The sequence below is a fragment of the Podarcis filfolensis genome (assembly GCF_964270895.1).
Source record: "Podarcis filfolensis genome assembly, chromosome: 6".
Classification (NCBI taxonomy): domain Eukaryota; kingdom Metazoa; phylum Chordata; class Lepidosauria; order Squamata; family Lacertidae; genus Podarcis; species Podarcis filfolensis.
This window is the reverse complement of record NC_139609.1, coordinates 89,278,221-89,293,507: the sequence shown is the minus strand read 5'-3', so window position 1 is coordinate 89,293,507 and position 15,287 is coordinate 89,278,221. Positions and strand designations below refer to the sequence as shown.

The 15,287-nt window shown below is 46.6% G+C and overlaps 1 protein-coding gene across 1 annotated transcript in view; it reads left to right on the top strand.

Moving 5' to 3' along the window:
• The window catches only part of LAMA5 (laminin subunit alpha 5), a 197,543-nt gene that overhangs the window by 163,369 nt on the left and 18,887 nt on the right, over nucleotides 1-15,287 (top strand). The window contains exons 54-66 of the mRNA XM_083618257.1: nucleotides 879-995; nucleotides 1,724-1,878; nucleotides 2,865-3,006; nucleotides 4,373-4,475; nucleotides 4,769-4,882; nucleotides 5,602-5,781; nucleotides 7,183-7,325; nucleotides 8,510-8,695; nucleotides 9,043-9,179; nucleotides 9,453-9,606; nucleotides 11,798-11,931; nucleotides 13,413-13,575; nucleotides 14,204-14,335. Coding sequence (XP_083474383.1) covers nucleotides 879-995; nucleotides 1,724-1,878; nucleotides 2,865-3,006; nucleotides 4,373-4,475; nucleotides 4,769-4,882; nucleotides 5,602-5,781; nucleotides 7,183-7,325; nucleotides 8,510-8,695; nucleotides 9,043-9,179; nucleotides 9,453-9,606; nucleotides 11,798-11,931; nucleotides 13,413-13,575; nucleotides 14,204-14,335 — 1,860 coding nt within the window. The remainder of the gene's footprint in view (nucleotides 1-878; nucleotides 996-1,723; nucleotides 1,879-2,864; nucleotides 3,007-4,372; nucleotides 4,476-4,768; nucleotides 4,883-5,601; nucleotides 5,782-7,182; nucleotides 7,326-8,509; nucleotides 8,696-9,042; nucleotides 9,180-9,452; nucleotides 9,607-11,797; nucleotides 11,932-13,412; nucleotides 13,576-14,203; nucleotides 14,336-15,287) is intronic.

Here is a 15,287-nt window from a genome sequence, read left to right as displayed (position 1 = left end):
AAATCAAGGCTTACTGACTAATGATTTAAATCAAATCCACCCTGCTTAGCAGCTCAATGGATCCCCGTCTGCACCAGCAAAGTGTAACTTTGCTTCCTGAGGCTCCTCAGTTGGCTTTCCAAATGCAAGTTGGATTTCTGCCTGCCGTGTCTTTTAAAAGTCATGACTCCATGGTGCTAGTTTTTAATGTTTTGAGGTTAGCACTCCGAGGCGACTTGGCCATCTCACAGGTAATTCAGCGAGTGAGAGGGAGACTTGTCAGGACGTGCAAATGCAATTTCCCCCCTCATAGGAGAGAAAATCTGTTTTAAAAATGTGATTCGAGTGAAGAAATTGTAGGTCAGGTGCAAATTGAGATTCGAATTATCCGGCGTCGTTTTCTTACAACATCCTAAGGACTGCCACAGGCCTGAAATGGCACAGGTGGCACTTTAGAGGAAATTAACTGTGTCTGTTGGTCACACTGTGTGCCGCCATACTCATGGAAGTTTTATGTGACCTCTGTTAATTACGAACAAATAGATGTGCCAGTTTGGTGGTGAAAACTCTTGGCTCATGACATTTGCAAGGAGACTGCATTATGCATCAATTCAGTGTAGGGACTTGAGATGAAAGGTGTTCTGGGACTAGGCTGGTTCTGCATCCTGAAACAAGGGGGTGAGAATCATGGAATTGCAGAGCTGGAATTGGACCCCAAGGGCCATCCAGTCCAACGCCCTGTAAAGCAGGAATCTAGCTAAAGCATCCATGATAATCTGGGAAGTGTGTGCCATTATAGAACCACTCTATGCCATGTGATGAGAACCTTGTTAAAATGATTCTGGATTTTAAAGTTAAGCTGCAGCAGTCAAAGTTATGGGGCTATCTATATATTACAGCAAAAGAGCAAGGAACTGCAAGAACAGTTTGGCCTTGTCCGGGATACCTTGCGCATGGCTGAAGATTCCCTTTCCCAGGTCTCTGATTTCCTGCAGATAATAGAAAATGCCAAGGAGGTGAGTGGTGCAAAACTCGGGCTACCCAGCAAGTCTGAAAGGTGTGTGTAGGCAGGAGATTCAAGATGCTGCTGCTTGCTAGGCTGAGAAGAGGAAGCAAACAGGACAGACAGGATGATTGTGTTGCAGCAGACAGAAGAATAAGAGCAGACATCCTCTAATTCCAACATGGTGTCTGCCCTCTTAAGAACTACAGGACAAACTTTGTTCCTAAAATGATGATTGCCTCTTGTGGCAATCCCAGCCAGCTCCCATTCCCTACTTTTCCCTTTGGGTTGTGACGAACAGGTTACTCTTGCCTGCGCAGTTCAGCAGTAAGTCAAATTCTTCATGTTTGGATATCTTTTATAGGAGTCCTTAAGTTTCCACATAGCTCCAGCAAGCTGGGGTTTTTTGCACCTTAGCCTCCAGCGAGGCATTCCAGTTTGTTTGTTTCGTGTGTAATGTTTTTGAACAGTTTCTAGATACCATTTGGAGAACACCTGGGAAGATAAAATAGTGGTATATCATCAATGCACCCTGTGAAACCCATTTGCACACAGTGGGTTGGGGTTTTTTTTACTGAAAACAAGCAGAGTGGAGGAGGGCATTCAGATGTTTGATAGTGGGGGGGTGGGAAGGGTCTCCAGTCCTACTGAAATCCATCTCCTGCCAGAGAAAGAAGGAATTGGAGAAGCAGGACTTGCAAGGTTAATGAATGCTGGCCAACGCCCCTTGTTCTCCTGTAGGAATCTGAGAAGTTAGCAGCCCAGCTGGATGGTGCCAGATACCCCTTGTCAGAGAAGGCAAAGGAGTACTCTCTCGCTAGCACCAAGATCCCAGTCGTTGAGGCAGCCGAAGAGCATGCAAAGCTTCTGGATGAGCTAGCAAGAAACTTGTCCAGGTAAGGGCTCCTCCTTTGTTGCTGGGCCTTGAGCTCTCATTTCCTAGCTCACGAGGACTTCTGTGCTGGGAGTCTCCTTCTAATAACGTTGATTAAGAGTACTTGCCTATACTGCATACCGTATTTTTCTGTGTTTAACACGCCTCCGTGTATAAGATGACCCCTATTTTGGGGGGACTCCAAATTTAGGAAATGGGGGAGGGGGAGATTGCCCAGAGCTGTTAAGCTTTTTTGGCGGGGGGGGGGGGGATTGCCATAAAATCACTCACCTGCCTAATAAAAAAATTGTCTTATACACAGAAAAATACGGTATTACCTAGATCCGTTGCATAATATGAAAAAGTGGTGCCATGCCTGATTACCCGTGTGGCAACAGTTGAGCCTTATATGTGTTCATTTTTCAAAAGAAGAGGTGTTCTTTCTACCTTTACATCAGGGGTAGGGAAAGGATCTGGCCAACGGGCCATTTTGACAGGGACTACAAAGTCCCCAGCTGGGAGCTCCCCATAGCATGGCCAATCCATCCAGGGCTTACTGCCGGTGCCAATCAGCTGATCAGCACTGACAGCAAGCCTTCCTTGCCCAAGGAACAAGCAGGAGCACAATTTAAGGTTGGTTCCATTGTGACCGCATCTCTACCTGCCCCGTAACTTGGTAGTTTATATAGGAGGCCCTTAAATCTTTTCACTCTTCACCATGTAATGAGTTATTTTCTATCTGGGTATTTAAAGGAAAAAATGTCAGCAGTCGTAGGGTTCCTCAGCCCTGCTCTAAAGGCGCAGCAGCGCTAAGAGAACGGAAATGATGTTCAGGAAGTTCCATCCTGCCACGTTTGAAGATGCTAACCTGTTCTCTGGCCAGGGCTGTACAAAGGACTCCAGGCCACAGTGCCTTTGAACCGCTCAGCCTTCATGCAGCAGGTGGACTTCAGCTGCAGGGCTAATGGCAGACATCCTCCCATTTACATATTTGTCCTTCGAAAACAGCATCATCCATGGCACGAACCAGGATGGATTCATCCAGCGGGCAGTCAATGCTTCCAACGCCTACGCCAGCATCATTGAGGCAGTGGGGAATGCGCAGCGAGCGGCCAATGAAGCTTATAATGCTGCCGGCGAAGCTTTGATGGTATGAGTCTCTTATTCCCCACCCCCCAGCAGACATAAGAAATCTTGGCTGCAGCTTGTACACCTGCAAGGACACGGGTGTCAGAGAACACAGGGCACCTTCACTCATCTGCTCTGTGCTTACCTGCTTAACCAAGACTGCGCCAGGCTCCCTTGTGCAGCAGCTGTGACTGGCAAGGAGGACTGGCTCCTTTTCATGTGATTTGCTCCCTTTCCCCAGATGTCTTACAGACAGACGGCTGTGTTTGCAGAGCTTGTTGGCAGGCGAAGGGAGAAAGAACCTGGCAAACTGACATCTCTTGCCTGGGGAGGGCTGTTGGCAGCCGGCATGCTCCTGCCTGTTTATGCACTCTTCTGAGCTTTGCGTATACACTTGGCCCTAGCCTGGAAAGCCAGATCATGCAAGGAAATCATGTAGCTACATTAACCAATAAATTCATTGAATTGGGCTTGAAATGCTCCATTCAGTTTAGTTAGCGGAACTACCAGCCACTCAGTGACAGGGATTCTGTCCTATTTGCAAACGTGTAGAGGTTAGAGACTTGTGTGGGATGTGGGTGGTGCTGTGGTCTAAACCGCTAAGCCTCTTGCGCTTGCCAATCAGAAGGTCGGCAGTTCAAATCCCCACGACAGGGTGAGCTCCCGTTGCTCTGTCCCAGCTCCTGCCAACCTAGCAGTTCGAAAGCACGCCAGTGCAAGTAGATAAATAAGTACCGCTGTGGCAGGATGGTAAACTGTTATGTACTGAAGTTCTCACCCTGGGCCAGCAGGGGGATACTGTAGATAGTTTTCACTCAGGTCCACATATGCAAATAAGGGATTGAAAGTGACGTTCAGTGATTGGATAGTTACAGAAAGCGTTACAGTTGCGTTGTAGTAGAGCTCTATGTAAGCAGGCTGGCTGAACCCTTCAGTTCAGTTCTGTTCTGGCCTATGAATAAACAAGAGCTGTTTGAAGAATCGCTGTGTCGTCTGATATGTTCACCCACAACTTAACATAAACGACCTTTCCATGCGCTCTGGTTTCCATCATGGTGTTCCGTCGTGCCAGAAGCGGCTTAGTCATGCTGGCCACATGACCCGGAAATCTGTCTGTGGACAAACGCCATCTCCCTCAGCCTGAAAGTGAGATAAGCGCCGCAACCCCAGAGTTGCCTTTGACTGGACTTAACCCTCCAGGGGTCCTTTACCTTTACCTCTTAGGGACTTGTGGTATAGTGGGGACATGGACCAGGGAGGAAATGGACCAGGGTTCATGAGGGGAAGTCCAATGGAAGTTAGAGCTGCCAGAGGTGAGCCGAGGGTTCCAGATGTTCTGTGGATTTCTTGGCAGGTAAGGTGTGAACAGTTGTCTTCTGTGCTTGCAGAGTGTCATCTTAGATGATCTTGGGGCCGTGTCAAAAGAGATGAAGAAAAACAGTACTGCCTTAGGAGAAGCTGTGAAGAGGGAGCAGAGGAGGCTCAGTGGAGGTAAGAGAAAAATCAGCAGACCCTTTACTGACCAATAACAAATTGAAGTTATTGTCCTCTTGTCTGAAACCCTGGACTGCTGTTGCCAATCAGTGTTGCCAGTACTGAGCTAAATGGACTGATGGTCTAAATAGGCGAAATGCATCTTCCTATGTTCCTATACTTAAAAGTCCATGACCCAGAGATTCATTTATACCAGGCCTTTTCCACAGCACAACGAGTAGAGACGCCTCGTTTCAGCAACCCTGATTTGTAGATCTGTAACCCTGCGACTTTGTTTATTTTCATCCAAGACATCAAGGGAGCACTACAGGCAGCCAAGGACAGATTGGCTGGCATGCAAACAAAGAAGGAGCAACTTCTGAAACAGCTGCAGTCAGTGAAGAGCACTCTAGACACGGTCCAAGGTTTGTCCAGGTTTCAGTCCCTTCATAAACGCCCCTGTGAAGTCTCCTTTTAACATTCTGGGCACTCCATCCCACTGCAGCCTCTCCTGCTGTTAGCACTAATTGTTCTGCACATGTTAGCAAATCCGTGTCACTTCCGAGCATGCATGTTCCAGGTTCCACTACCCAAAGCCAAGCAGTGCTTGATTCAAGGCCCTTTGCTTTATATCCTTACGATACAACACTGAAATTACAAAATTAACCAAATCCCGGCGTCTGTCTGATGATTCCCCACCCCAACCAAAGAGTTTAAATGAAACAGAATTTATTATTATCATTAATGTGGCACAGAAATAGTCTGTGGGCTTCTTCCACACGATGCTTGCCAACTCATATATTTACATATACAGTGGTACCTCGGGTTACATACACTTCAGGTTACATACGCTTCAGGTTACAGACTCCACTAACCCAGAAATAGTGCTTCAGGTTAAGAACTTTGCTTCAGGATGAGAACAGAAATCGTGCTCTGGCAGCGCGGCAGCAGCAGGAGGCCCCATTAGCTAAAGTGATGCTTCAGGTTAAGAACAGTTTCAGGTTAAGTACGGACCTCTGGAATGAATTAAGTACTTAACCCGAGGTACCACTGTAGAACACATACATTAAACATTAAGAACTTCAGCATTAAAAACTTCCCTTCTCTTGTCTTTGGTTACAACTTACCATCTTTCCTTTGCAAGATGGCACCTCAGAGGCCATCCAGAGTGCGAAAGACGCTGCTGCGGAGGCCAGTGAAACAGTGGCTAGGATGGAAGGTAGACTGAGCGATATGAAGAAGAATCTTGATGAATGGAAGGAACAATATGGGGACCTTAAAAGCAATGATTTAAATCAAGCTGTTCGTGATGCCAGGAACACAGGTACATAACAGTCACGTTTAAATATATCTGTACTTTTTCGGGGGTGAGGTGGAGACTGGTTTGAAGGCGATCAAAATGCTTTGGCTCCACTGAAAAGCAAACTGAACAAATTTCTAACTATTGTTATTTGCTTTTCTGTCCAATGTCCAATGTGACAGGCCAAATAGACTCCTTTCATTTCTTACCTCCTGTACACTTTTTCACATTGTCCGTTCCACTGTTTGTACTTGATTTGTAATTGTGTGTGTCTTATGCCATTAATTCTTTTTCTGGCAGAGTGCTAAAGTGAAAAAAATATAATAAATTGTTCTCTTTTTTGCCTTCTGGCCTTTCGACATAGGCCATTTAGATAATTAACCACCTGCTATATTCTTTCTCCCAGTCAGTAAATAATTTCAACTTCTCTTATGCCCTGCTTTATTATATGTCGGTGACTACTGGGACAGGCAATCAGATTGTCAGAACACATAATTAATATGAGTCAGGAATGAAATTAGTAATTTTTCTGCAGTTGCCTCTGTGGCAATGACTTGACAGTTCAACAGGGATCTTGTTTAAGACAGGACCAGAATAAAAATGGCAGTAAGAGAGCTTGCAAAAGGGGTTGCAGTGTTGTGCGAGGTTGTGTCTGCTTTTTACATTCTGGCATGGTTGCTTTTAAGATCATTGTGCCAGGAGAGCAGCTATCACTGAACTTAAGACAGTTTGGACAGTCAAAATTCCAGAGATATAACTTTCTACTTCAGCTCCTGAATTTTAAGCATAAGAAAAGCATGTGCAGGTCAGGTTCAAATTCAATTCAATTCAAAGTGTTGGTGTTGACCCTTAAAGCCCTAAACGGCCTCGGTCCAGTATACCTGAAGGAGTGTCTCCACCCCCATCGTTCTGCCCGGACACTGAGATCCAGCTCTGAGGGCCTTCTGGTGGTTCCCTTGCTGCGAGAAGCCAAGTTACAGGGAACCAGGCAGAGGGCCTTCTCGGTAGTGGCGCCCGCCCTGTGGAATGCCCTCCCATCAGATGTCAAAGAGATAAACAACTACCTGACATTTAGAAGACATCTGAAGGCAGCCCTGTTGAGGGAAATTTTTAATGTGTGACATTTTAATGTATTTTTAATCTTTGTTGGAAGCTGCCCAAAGTGGCTGGGGAAACCCAGCCAGATGGGCGGGGTACAAATAATAAATTACTATTACTATTAAGCTGAGAGTGGTAGCTCAGCAGGAGCTCAGCAAGTTTGCAAGCTACAGTTGCTTGGTCCTACTTTTCAGGTGTCGATATCCTGCTTCCCAGAAATGTGTCTACTCCTTCTTTGAACTCCCTTTCTACTCTCAGCCGTCAGTCCTGTGCCTTTTCTCTAGCTCATGCTGTCCCATTGAGTTCGTTTTCTTTTCTGCCTTCCAGTCTCAAGCCTTGAGAGCACCCTCCCATTGCTCCTGGGAAAGCTGAGCAGTCTGGAGAACAGAAGGAGCCACAATGCAACTGTTTCAGACAACATCCTGCGGGTGCGCCAGCTGATCTCGCTGGCCCGGAATGCTGTCAGTAAGGTACAGACACAGAGAGTCAGAGAGACAGCCGATAAGTCTCTTTGCTTCTACTCCAGGGCTCAAAAGCAAACCTCTACTTTGTAGAGGACGGGGTGGCGCTGTGGGTTAAACCACAGAGCCTAGGACTTGCCGATCAGAAGGTCGGCGGTTCAAATCCCCGCGACAGGTTGAGCTCCCGTTGCTCGGTCCCTGCTCCTGCCAACCTAGCAGTTCGAAAGCACACCAAAGTGCAAGTAGATAAATAGGTACCACTCCGGCTGGAAGATAAACGGTGTTTCCGTGCACTGCTCTGGTTCGCCAGAAGTGGCTTAGTCATGCTGGCCACATGACCCGGAAGCTGTATGCCGGCTCCCTCGGCCAATAAAGCGAGATGAGCGCCGCAACCCCAGAGTCGGTCACGACTGGACCTAATGGTCAGGGGTCCCTTTACCTTTACCTACCTTGTTCCAGAAACCCATGAGAGAAGGTTCCAGCTTGGCTTAGATGTTGCCTTGCGCCCAAGTAGGTTCACTGGCCAGGAATAGGAAGCTTGTGGCCCTCTGGGTTTGGCAGTCTGTGGCTGCCATCAGCTCTGACCATTGGCCATGTTTTTGATGGGGTCTGATGGGAGAGTTGGAGCCCAATGTCATCTGGAGGGCCATGGGTTTCCCCATTTGTGTCTTGTAACAGTCCTTGGATATTTTAAAACATTCAGCCAGAAATGAGAGAACAGCTCTTTGCAGGGCCAGTGAAGGGTTTGACTTAAAGAATTGGAAGGACCACGAGGCTCATCTTAGCTAATCTCCTGCAGTGCAGGAATCTTTCACCCAATGTGGGGCTCAAACCTCAACTTAAGTGTCTCATGGTCTTGCAACTGACCTATCCCTTCCCCAAACAGTTTTTATTCCAACCACCAGGAGAAGCTTTGAACCTATCAGGATGGCCAGGCATTCAGCGCAAGAAGTTTATGCAGTGAAGGTTTTTAAAGATGGAGATAGGAGTTGTAGTCAGTGGAAGTTTTCATCAATAGTAGACCTTACGTTTGGGCCTGAATGGGCCTTACTGAGTCGTCATGTTCATTCATTTCAGTGGGTCTCCTCTGAGTGAAACGTAGCTGAATATTTCAAGTGCAACAGATTCTACCTTTCGGCTCCCTTCCTCGGAGACAATGTCAGCCTCTGTTGGTTTGATTTCTTGGCTTCTAGATCAAAGTCCCAGTGAAGTTCAATGGAACTTCAGGTGTGCAGATCCGGACTCCCAGCAACCTTCAGGATTTGGCTGCCTACACTTCCCTCAAATTCTACATCCAGAACCCAGAGCCCAAACCGAGGCAGAGGCGTCAAAATGGAGATGACCCGGGGCGCTTTGTGTTGTACCTGGGGCACAGGAATGTAAGTACATTTGCTTCTGTGAGAGAGAATATGAGAAGCATGGAATGGGGGTGGGGAGAGCAATTGCACAACATCTTTGCATGCTGACGTCACTACTTGATAACGGTGTGTCTGTGCTGCATGCAGATAAAAAGCCATTTATTTGGCACAGAGCCATGTCAGGTATGTGATACCAAGTATGTTGACATGATTAAGGTGAGCAGCAAGCTGTGCCAACTCTTGAGCTTGTACATCCAAAGCTGGCTTCGCAGTCCGTAACCAGCGCCAAGAGAGTTGTCCAAGGGATGGCCTTGGCAAGGAGATGTCAAGCATTCCTGGTGACTTGTGCTTGTACTGTGCATATCCAGGGCACTGGTGACTACATGGGCGTCATCTTGAAAGACCGCAAGGTGCAATGGGTCTACAGACTGGGGGATGAGGAACCAACACATTTATCTGTTGACGAAGAAATTGGAGAGCAATTTGCAGCAGTCAGCATCAACAGGTATGGAAGGGAGGAGGTGGGAGAAAAGAATGTGTGGGAGAGAGAAAGAGAGAACATTCTAATACTATTTCTTTGTTTAGAATGTGGGACATTGCTTGTTGGGTAAGAAGACATGGGCCAATCATTCCTGTTTGGGAAATAAAAGAAATTGTTCTGACGTTTAGGATTCAGAGCTGTTCCCCTGGGAGGCCTGGCAAGTGTCCTTTGTGCCTGTTTTATTTAGCCTCTGCTCTTTGCATTGTTCAGCCTATCTCCTTCCATCCTTCCTTGCAGGATTTTGCAGTACGGGCACATGTCTGTGACGGTGGAGAAGCAAACGTTGCACGAGACAAAAGGCGACAGCGTTGCCAAAGGAGAGCAGGGACTGTTCAACTTCAAGCCCCAGAACGTGGTCTTGTACGTGGGCGGCTACCCCTCCAGCTTCACGGTGAGATGGGCTGGCCAGACTAGTAGTGGAGGGGGGCATGGAGTGGGGATGCTCTTTCTGCTGTTATTGTAACACCAGATCACCAACACCAGTAGCAGCCATTTGTGGTTTGGGTCAGGCAAGCCTTTACTGTTGCACATGGCGTTTTCAGCAGGGACCGTCATTGAGCAATACTAAGCACATAGCCAGGTATATATCAAAACATCTGTTTTAAATGTGTGCAACACTCCACAGGGAACACTCTGTTGCCTTTTACTCAAATGGGAAAGTTAATGTTTTTCTGATAGAAAGCATGAAATGCCCCTAATTTGCAGCACAAAATGATTAAATGATGCAAAGACTCCCGCCTACAATGTATGGCTTGCTTCCCAGATAAATTCACATTTCAGCTAATAACACAGTAAGCTTGGCACGTGTTATTAATAAATCTTGAGGGGTTGCATACGATGGCTGTAAGATACTGTTTCTAGCAGCCTGAAAGCACTGCCTGAGAGAATGCTTTTAACTGTTTGTATAATGCTTTAAAAATGTTTTAAGACCTCCTTTGTTTGGGGGTTTTAAACAGGTGTTGAATGGCCACCTGTCAGGGATTCTTTAGTTGTGATTCTGTTCTGTTGAGAGTTCGTCAAGGCTGCGAACAGCGGGACTGTTGTGGCATCCCGTCTGCTTCCACTGTGCCAACCTGCTTCTCCCGGCTTCAGCAGAGTATCTTGTGCAGCGGTGTGCCTGTGTGGAAGGAATCTCAGCCATGCAGTAAAACTCTCGTACAACAGCTTCTATTCTACAAAGCTTTATTGTACAGCAGCAAAACAAACAAGTCAGCCAGGAGAGAGCGAAGACATGATGCTTCTCCTGTCGCAGCCGAAACAGAAAGTAAAAACGTTCACATAACAAAGATGAGAACACACCCCAGTGACAGGACGTCATTTCCCTTGAGCTGTTAACCCTGTGAGCTCTGGGTATCCTCACAGATTCCTGTACTGGAGAGGGTTAAGCTAGATGACTCTTGGGGTCCCTCCCAACTCTGCAACTCTATGCCTGATGTGTTTGCCATGCTGTGCTCCTTTGGAAGGGATGGTGGTGGTGTAAACAAAAATTGCCCTTTTCCCTTATGGGGTATCCAAGAGCCCATATAGAGTCCTTACATAGTTTCCCTATTGGTAGGAGAGAATAACAGAGGCCAACCAGAGAATATTGAGAAGCAAAGCAGCTAGTAAGCTTGATCTTTATTGATCTGTTGCAACAGGATCCTCCCCTCACCCGCAGGAGAGGAGGAGGAACCCAGAAAAATGGCGCGCAAGGCCTTATAAAGACTTTTGAAATTGCCACCCTGTAGATCAAGACCACCCCCAGAAACATCATACATACATCACAGAAGGGGTGTAACCTAAGACCACCCCTCAGATACATCATACCTACATCACAAAAAAGGCGGTCTAAAACAGAAATTTTGAATGTTGTTTTTCTCCTGTCGTTGTTTATCTCCTGCCTGGCAGGTTACTTGATTGGATTTCCTGGGGAGCCTGGCTAGTCTTTTGTAATGATAAATACTTAGTTCCTGGGCCAGGTCACAGGCTCACACCCTAGCCATATCTTAAATGTTCCCTTAAGACAGGATTTGTGAGGAAAGAGACAATGGGGAGATTTCCCACTTTGACCTTGCAGAGAAAACATTTGCTCAGTTTAGGAATCAAAATGGTTCCAGGTCGGTCTTTCTGTGCTGATCTATGCATGTGCTTGGTTGGTACGCTTATGAACATTGCCATATATCTAAGACCTCAAAATTCCTATCACAGTGGGATATAAGTAATAATAACAACCCCCAAGCAACTTCATCATTGATGGTAACTGGTAGCAGAAGCCTGGCCAGTCAGCATGCTTACTGATGGATCTACTCCTGAGATGAAGATCAGGTTTTGTAGGTTCATTAGCAAAAATGCAGATGGGAAGCCTGGTGCAGCAGACAGTCCTATGGGTGGGAAGAGGAGGCTGGGACTGCAGAATCGCAAAGGGTTTAGGCATCTTAAATGGGAAGTGAGTCCATGTAGAGATGGAGGCAGCCAAGGAGCAACTGGAATACCCAGGTACCAGAGGGGGTTGGGTGAGGCTGCTGGCCTAGCCCACCAAATTGAAATAGAAGAGTTGCGCCCATCCCGGCTGTGAACCTGGACGCTTCCTCTCTTACCCACAGCCTCCGGCACCCCTGCGCTACCCTAACTACAAAGGCTGCATAGAGATGGATTCTCTCAATGAAGAAGTCGTCAGCCTGTACAACTTCCAGCGCACCTTCCACTTGGACACTGCCGCCCAGAGGCCGTGCACAAGGTGAGCTGAGCCCTCAGCAAGTGACGCCAAGCCCACGCTCCTCTTTGCTTTGACAGTGGCTTGCTGGGGCAGTGCGAGGGGAGGAATGAGGTGGGGTTTGCAGAAGACGTTTCGGAGGCTTTAGGAACCGAGAGAGCAGAGGCAGGGATGCTCCACTCAGACCTCCTGCGCTTTCTACAAAAGCCTAAAGATATGTCGCTTCATTTGCTTGAGAGATGCTGGCAGTTTGCTGAACTCAGGCACAAGCTTTGGCTGCACCTTTCAAGTAAACAAGCAAACAAGTAAAAAGCCTGTAGCAGAATCTATCTACATACCCTCAGTTCCTACTGCCAGAAAACTTACTTTTAAAAATAAGTTTTTGTAAGTCTGAGATTTTCATGATCCCACAGAGATCTTAGATTATTTGATTGTTTCATACGTAACCTGTACTTTCTTGAACTGTGCTGCTTACATGTCGTGCCCTGGCGTTTTATTTATTCTTACTCAGAGGGGTATTCAGCCTAATCGCAGCTTGCCAGCTCTTGCAAAGAGCTGCCGAGCTCTAGCAATATGCAGCCTTTTGCTGATTTCCAGGTCTTTACCTCTCCACAGTATGAGACACCCCTGAAAGCAAAAACTACAGTCTTTACTTTCAAAAACTTGTTTCCCCATTTTTGAGGCTTAGAATTTCTTTTTTAAAAAAAGAAGCAGCGTGACTTCTGTGTTTCTAGAGCCCACTTGCATAGATTTGCCATGGACTTGGGGACTTTTTGTTTGAAAGAGAAAATAACTTGCAATATCAGGATTTGAAGATTGAAAACAATACAGATTTATGGAAGACAGAATGGTTGGGTTTTAAGGAATGAATATTATATGTAGCTGCAGGAGAGAAAGCTGGAAGTTCTTTTATTTTTATTTTTATTTATTTCTGTAGTTTCCCTCTCTTTCCCCTTTTCTCTCCCTTTCTCCATTTCTTGTCTACTTTCTTTGTTCTTCTTTAGACTAAGTAGCTGTCTTACCTTAAGGTAAAGGGATCCCTGACCATTAGGTCCAGTCGTGACCGACTCTGGGGTTGCGGCGCTCATCTCACTTTATTGGCCGAGGGAGCTGGCGTACTGGTCATGTGGCCAGTATGACTAAGCCGCTTCTGGCGAACCAGAGCAGCGCACGGAAATGCCGTTTACCTTCCCGCTGGAGCGGTACCTATTTATCTACTTGCACTTTGACGTGCTTTCGAACTGCTAAGTTGGCAGGAGCAGGGACCGAGCAACGGGAGCTCACCCCGTCATGGGGTTTCAAACCTTCTGATCGGCAAGTCCTAGGCTCTGTGGTTTAACCCACAGCGCCACCTGCATCCCTATTATCTTAGTATATGATAAAAAGATATTTTGCAATGGGTGTGCATTCTTGTAGATCTATGAATAAGTATAAATAAATATGTTAATTAAAAGAAAAGACTGGGCATTCTTCTTGTCAGCTTTTTTACTTCTCCGTTCTTTTAGGTCTAAATCGACAGGGGACCCCTGGCTGACCGACGGCTCCTATTTCGATGGCACCGGTTATGCAGAGATCACATTTGAGGGCCAGAGCGGCTCCTTCAAGCGCTTTGAACAAGAAATGCGGCTGGTGTCGCACAACGGGATCCTTTTCTTCCTGAAATTTCAGGCAAGCGTTGCTTTGAATTGTCAACCGTTACTGTTCTGGTGAGGGTGGGGCTTCCCAGCTGAAAGTCCTGTTTGGGTTGTGAGTGGCGTTAGATGTAAGTGGAGGGGGAAGTGGATATTGGGGGGGGAGGAATAATTGCACGTGACCTGGCTCAGAGGAATCATCAGGGAACAAAATGGGCATCCTCTCTGCACTGGTCACCTCTTGATATCATTACGCCATAGCCGAGTCCCCAGTTTAGATGGGGTTTTGTTCTATAGCTTACTTAGTGTCATGGTTAATTTACTTGGACCTTTCTGAGGGTAAAACTGCAGCTGAAACCTTAGGACAGAGTTTCCCACACTTGGTCCCCAGCTGTGTTTCTGGACCACAATTCCCACCATCCTTAACCTAGCTAAGGATGATGGGAGTTGTAGTCCAAAAACCCAAGTTTGGGAAACTTTGCCCCAGGGGTACACTGTGCTTGGATCTTGTTCCTCTTTCCTTGCTTTTTAAAAATTTTATTTCCCTCTTCCAACGACCTGGAGACCACCTCCTCTTTCCAGGGCAAGAACGCTGACCATGTGCAAGGGGAAGGCAACATTCAGGGTCGATAGACTGAAAGGTTCTTCTCGCTTTTCCTCCACAGAGACAGCTGATCTGCTTGGCTGTTCAAGAAGGGAAGCTGGTGCTCTACTATGACTTTGACGGAGGCCTTAAGGTGGCCCAGGCCTCCAAGGAACCTGCTGCATTGGTAGCCAGCAGCAATACAGATAAAGTGGTAAGGCGGGAAGAGACCTCTGTGCTTGGATTGAGCTAGGGGAGGGTCTCACACGCCCTTTCCCAGAGGGTCCCAGGGCAGGGGGCAGAAAGCCACACCATAAAGCGCCAGCTCCATCACTGCCTTTGTGGTTTAGAGACTGGGCTTTTTGCATTTTCCACACAGTCACTTATTTGCGTCATCGTAGAATGGTTGTGGGGTATTCCCACCAGCCACCAAGAGCCTGGTCTTCAAAACTATTCTGATTCTTGACCAGGCACCTTGTTGGGCTAGAGTTCACTGGAGGACGCCTTTGGGAATATAATGGAGAGGAATATGCAGTGCTGGCTCATCCTCTTGGCTCAGGAAACTTGCTTGAGGACAATGTTTCAACTTCTGTATTGCTTATTAGAACAAAAAAGAGGTACCTGAGCAGTTTACTGAAAAAAATCTGAAATGTTACACTAAAAGTGAACGACATGAAAATTTAAAATATAAGTTAATCAGGTTAAAAAAGAAGAAGAAAAGAACCACCCACAACCCATACTTTTAGTTAAAATGCTAAAATAACATGCCTTGGTAGGCTAGATGAAACCAAAAGGTTTTTAGCTGGTGACGAAAACAGTAGAGTAAAGGCACCTGCCTGAAATAAACGGGCCAGCGAGTTCCAAAGATGGGTTTAGCCACACCAAAGGATCCACTTCATACAAAAGCAGAAGGAGCATTGTGTGTCACTTGCAGCAGCCAGTCCTACATATCTAAGCAGCCAAGTGAGTGCTTAGGGAAGCTTTTAATGTTTGATGCATTACTGTATTTTAATATTTTGTTGGAAGCCACCCAGAGTGGCTGGGGAAGCCCAGCCAGATGGGTGGGGTATAAATAATAAATTATTATTATTATTTATTATTACCACGGAGGGGAGACATTCCTTCTGGTAAACTGGCCCCAAGCTCTTAAGGGCTCTGTTTACTAT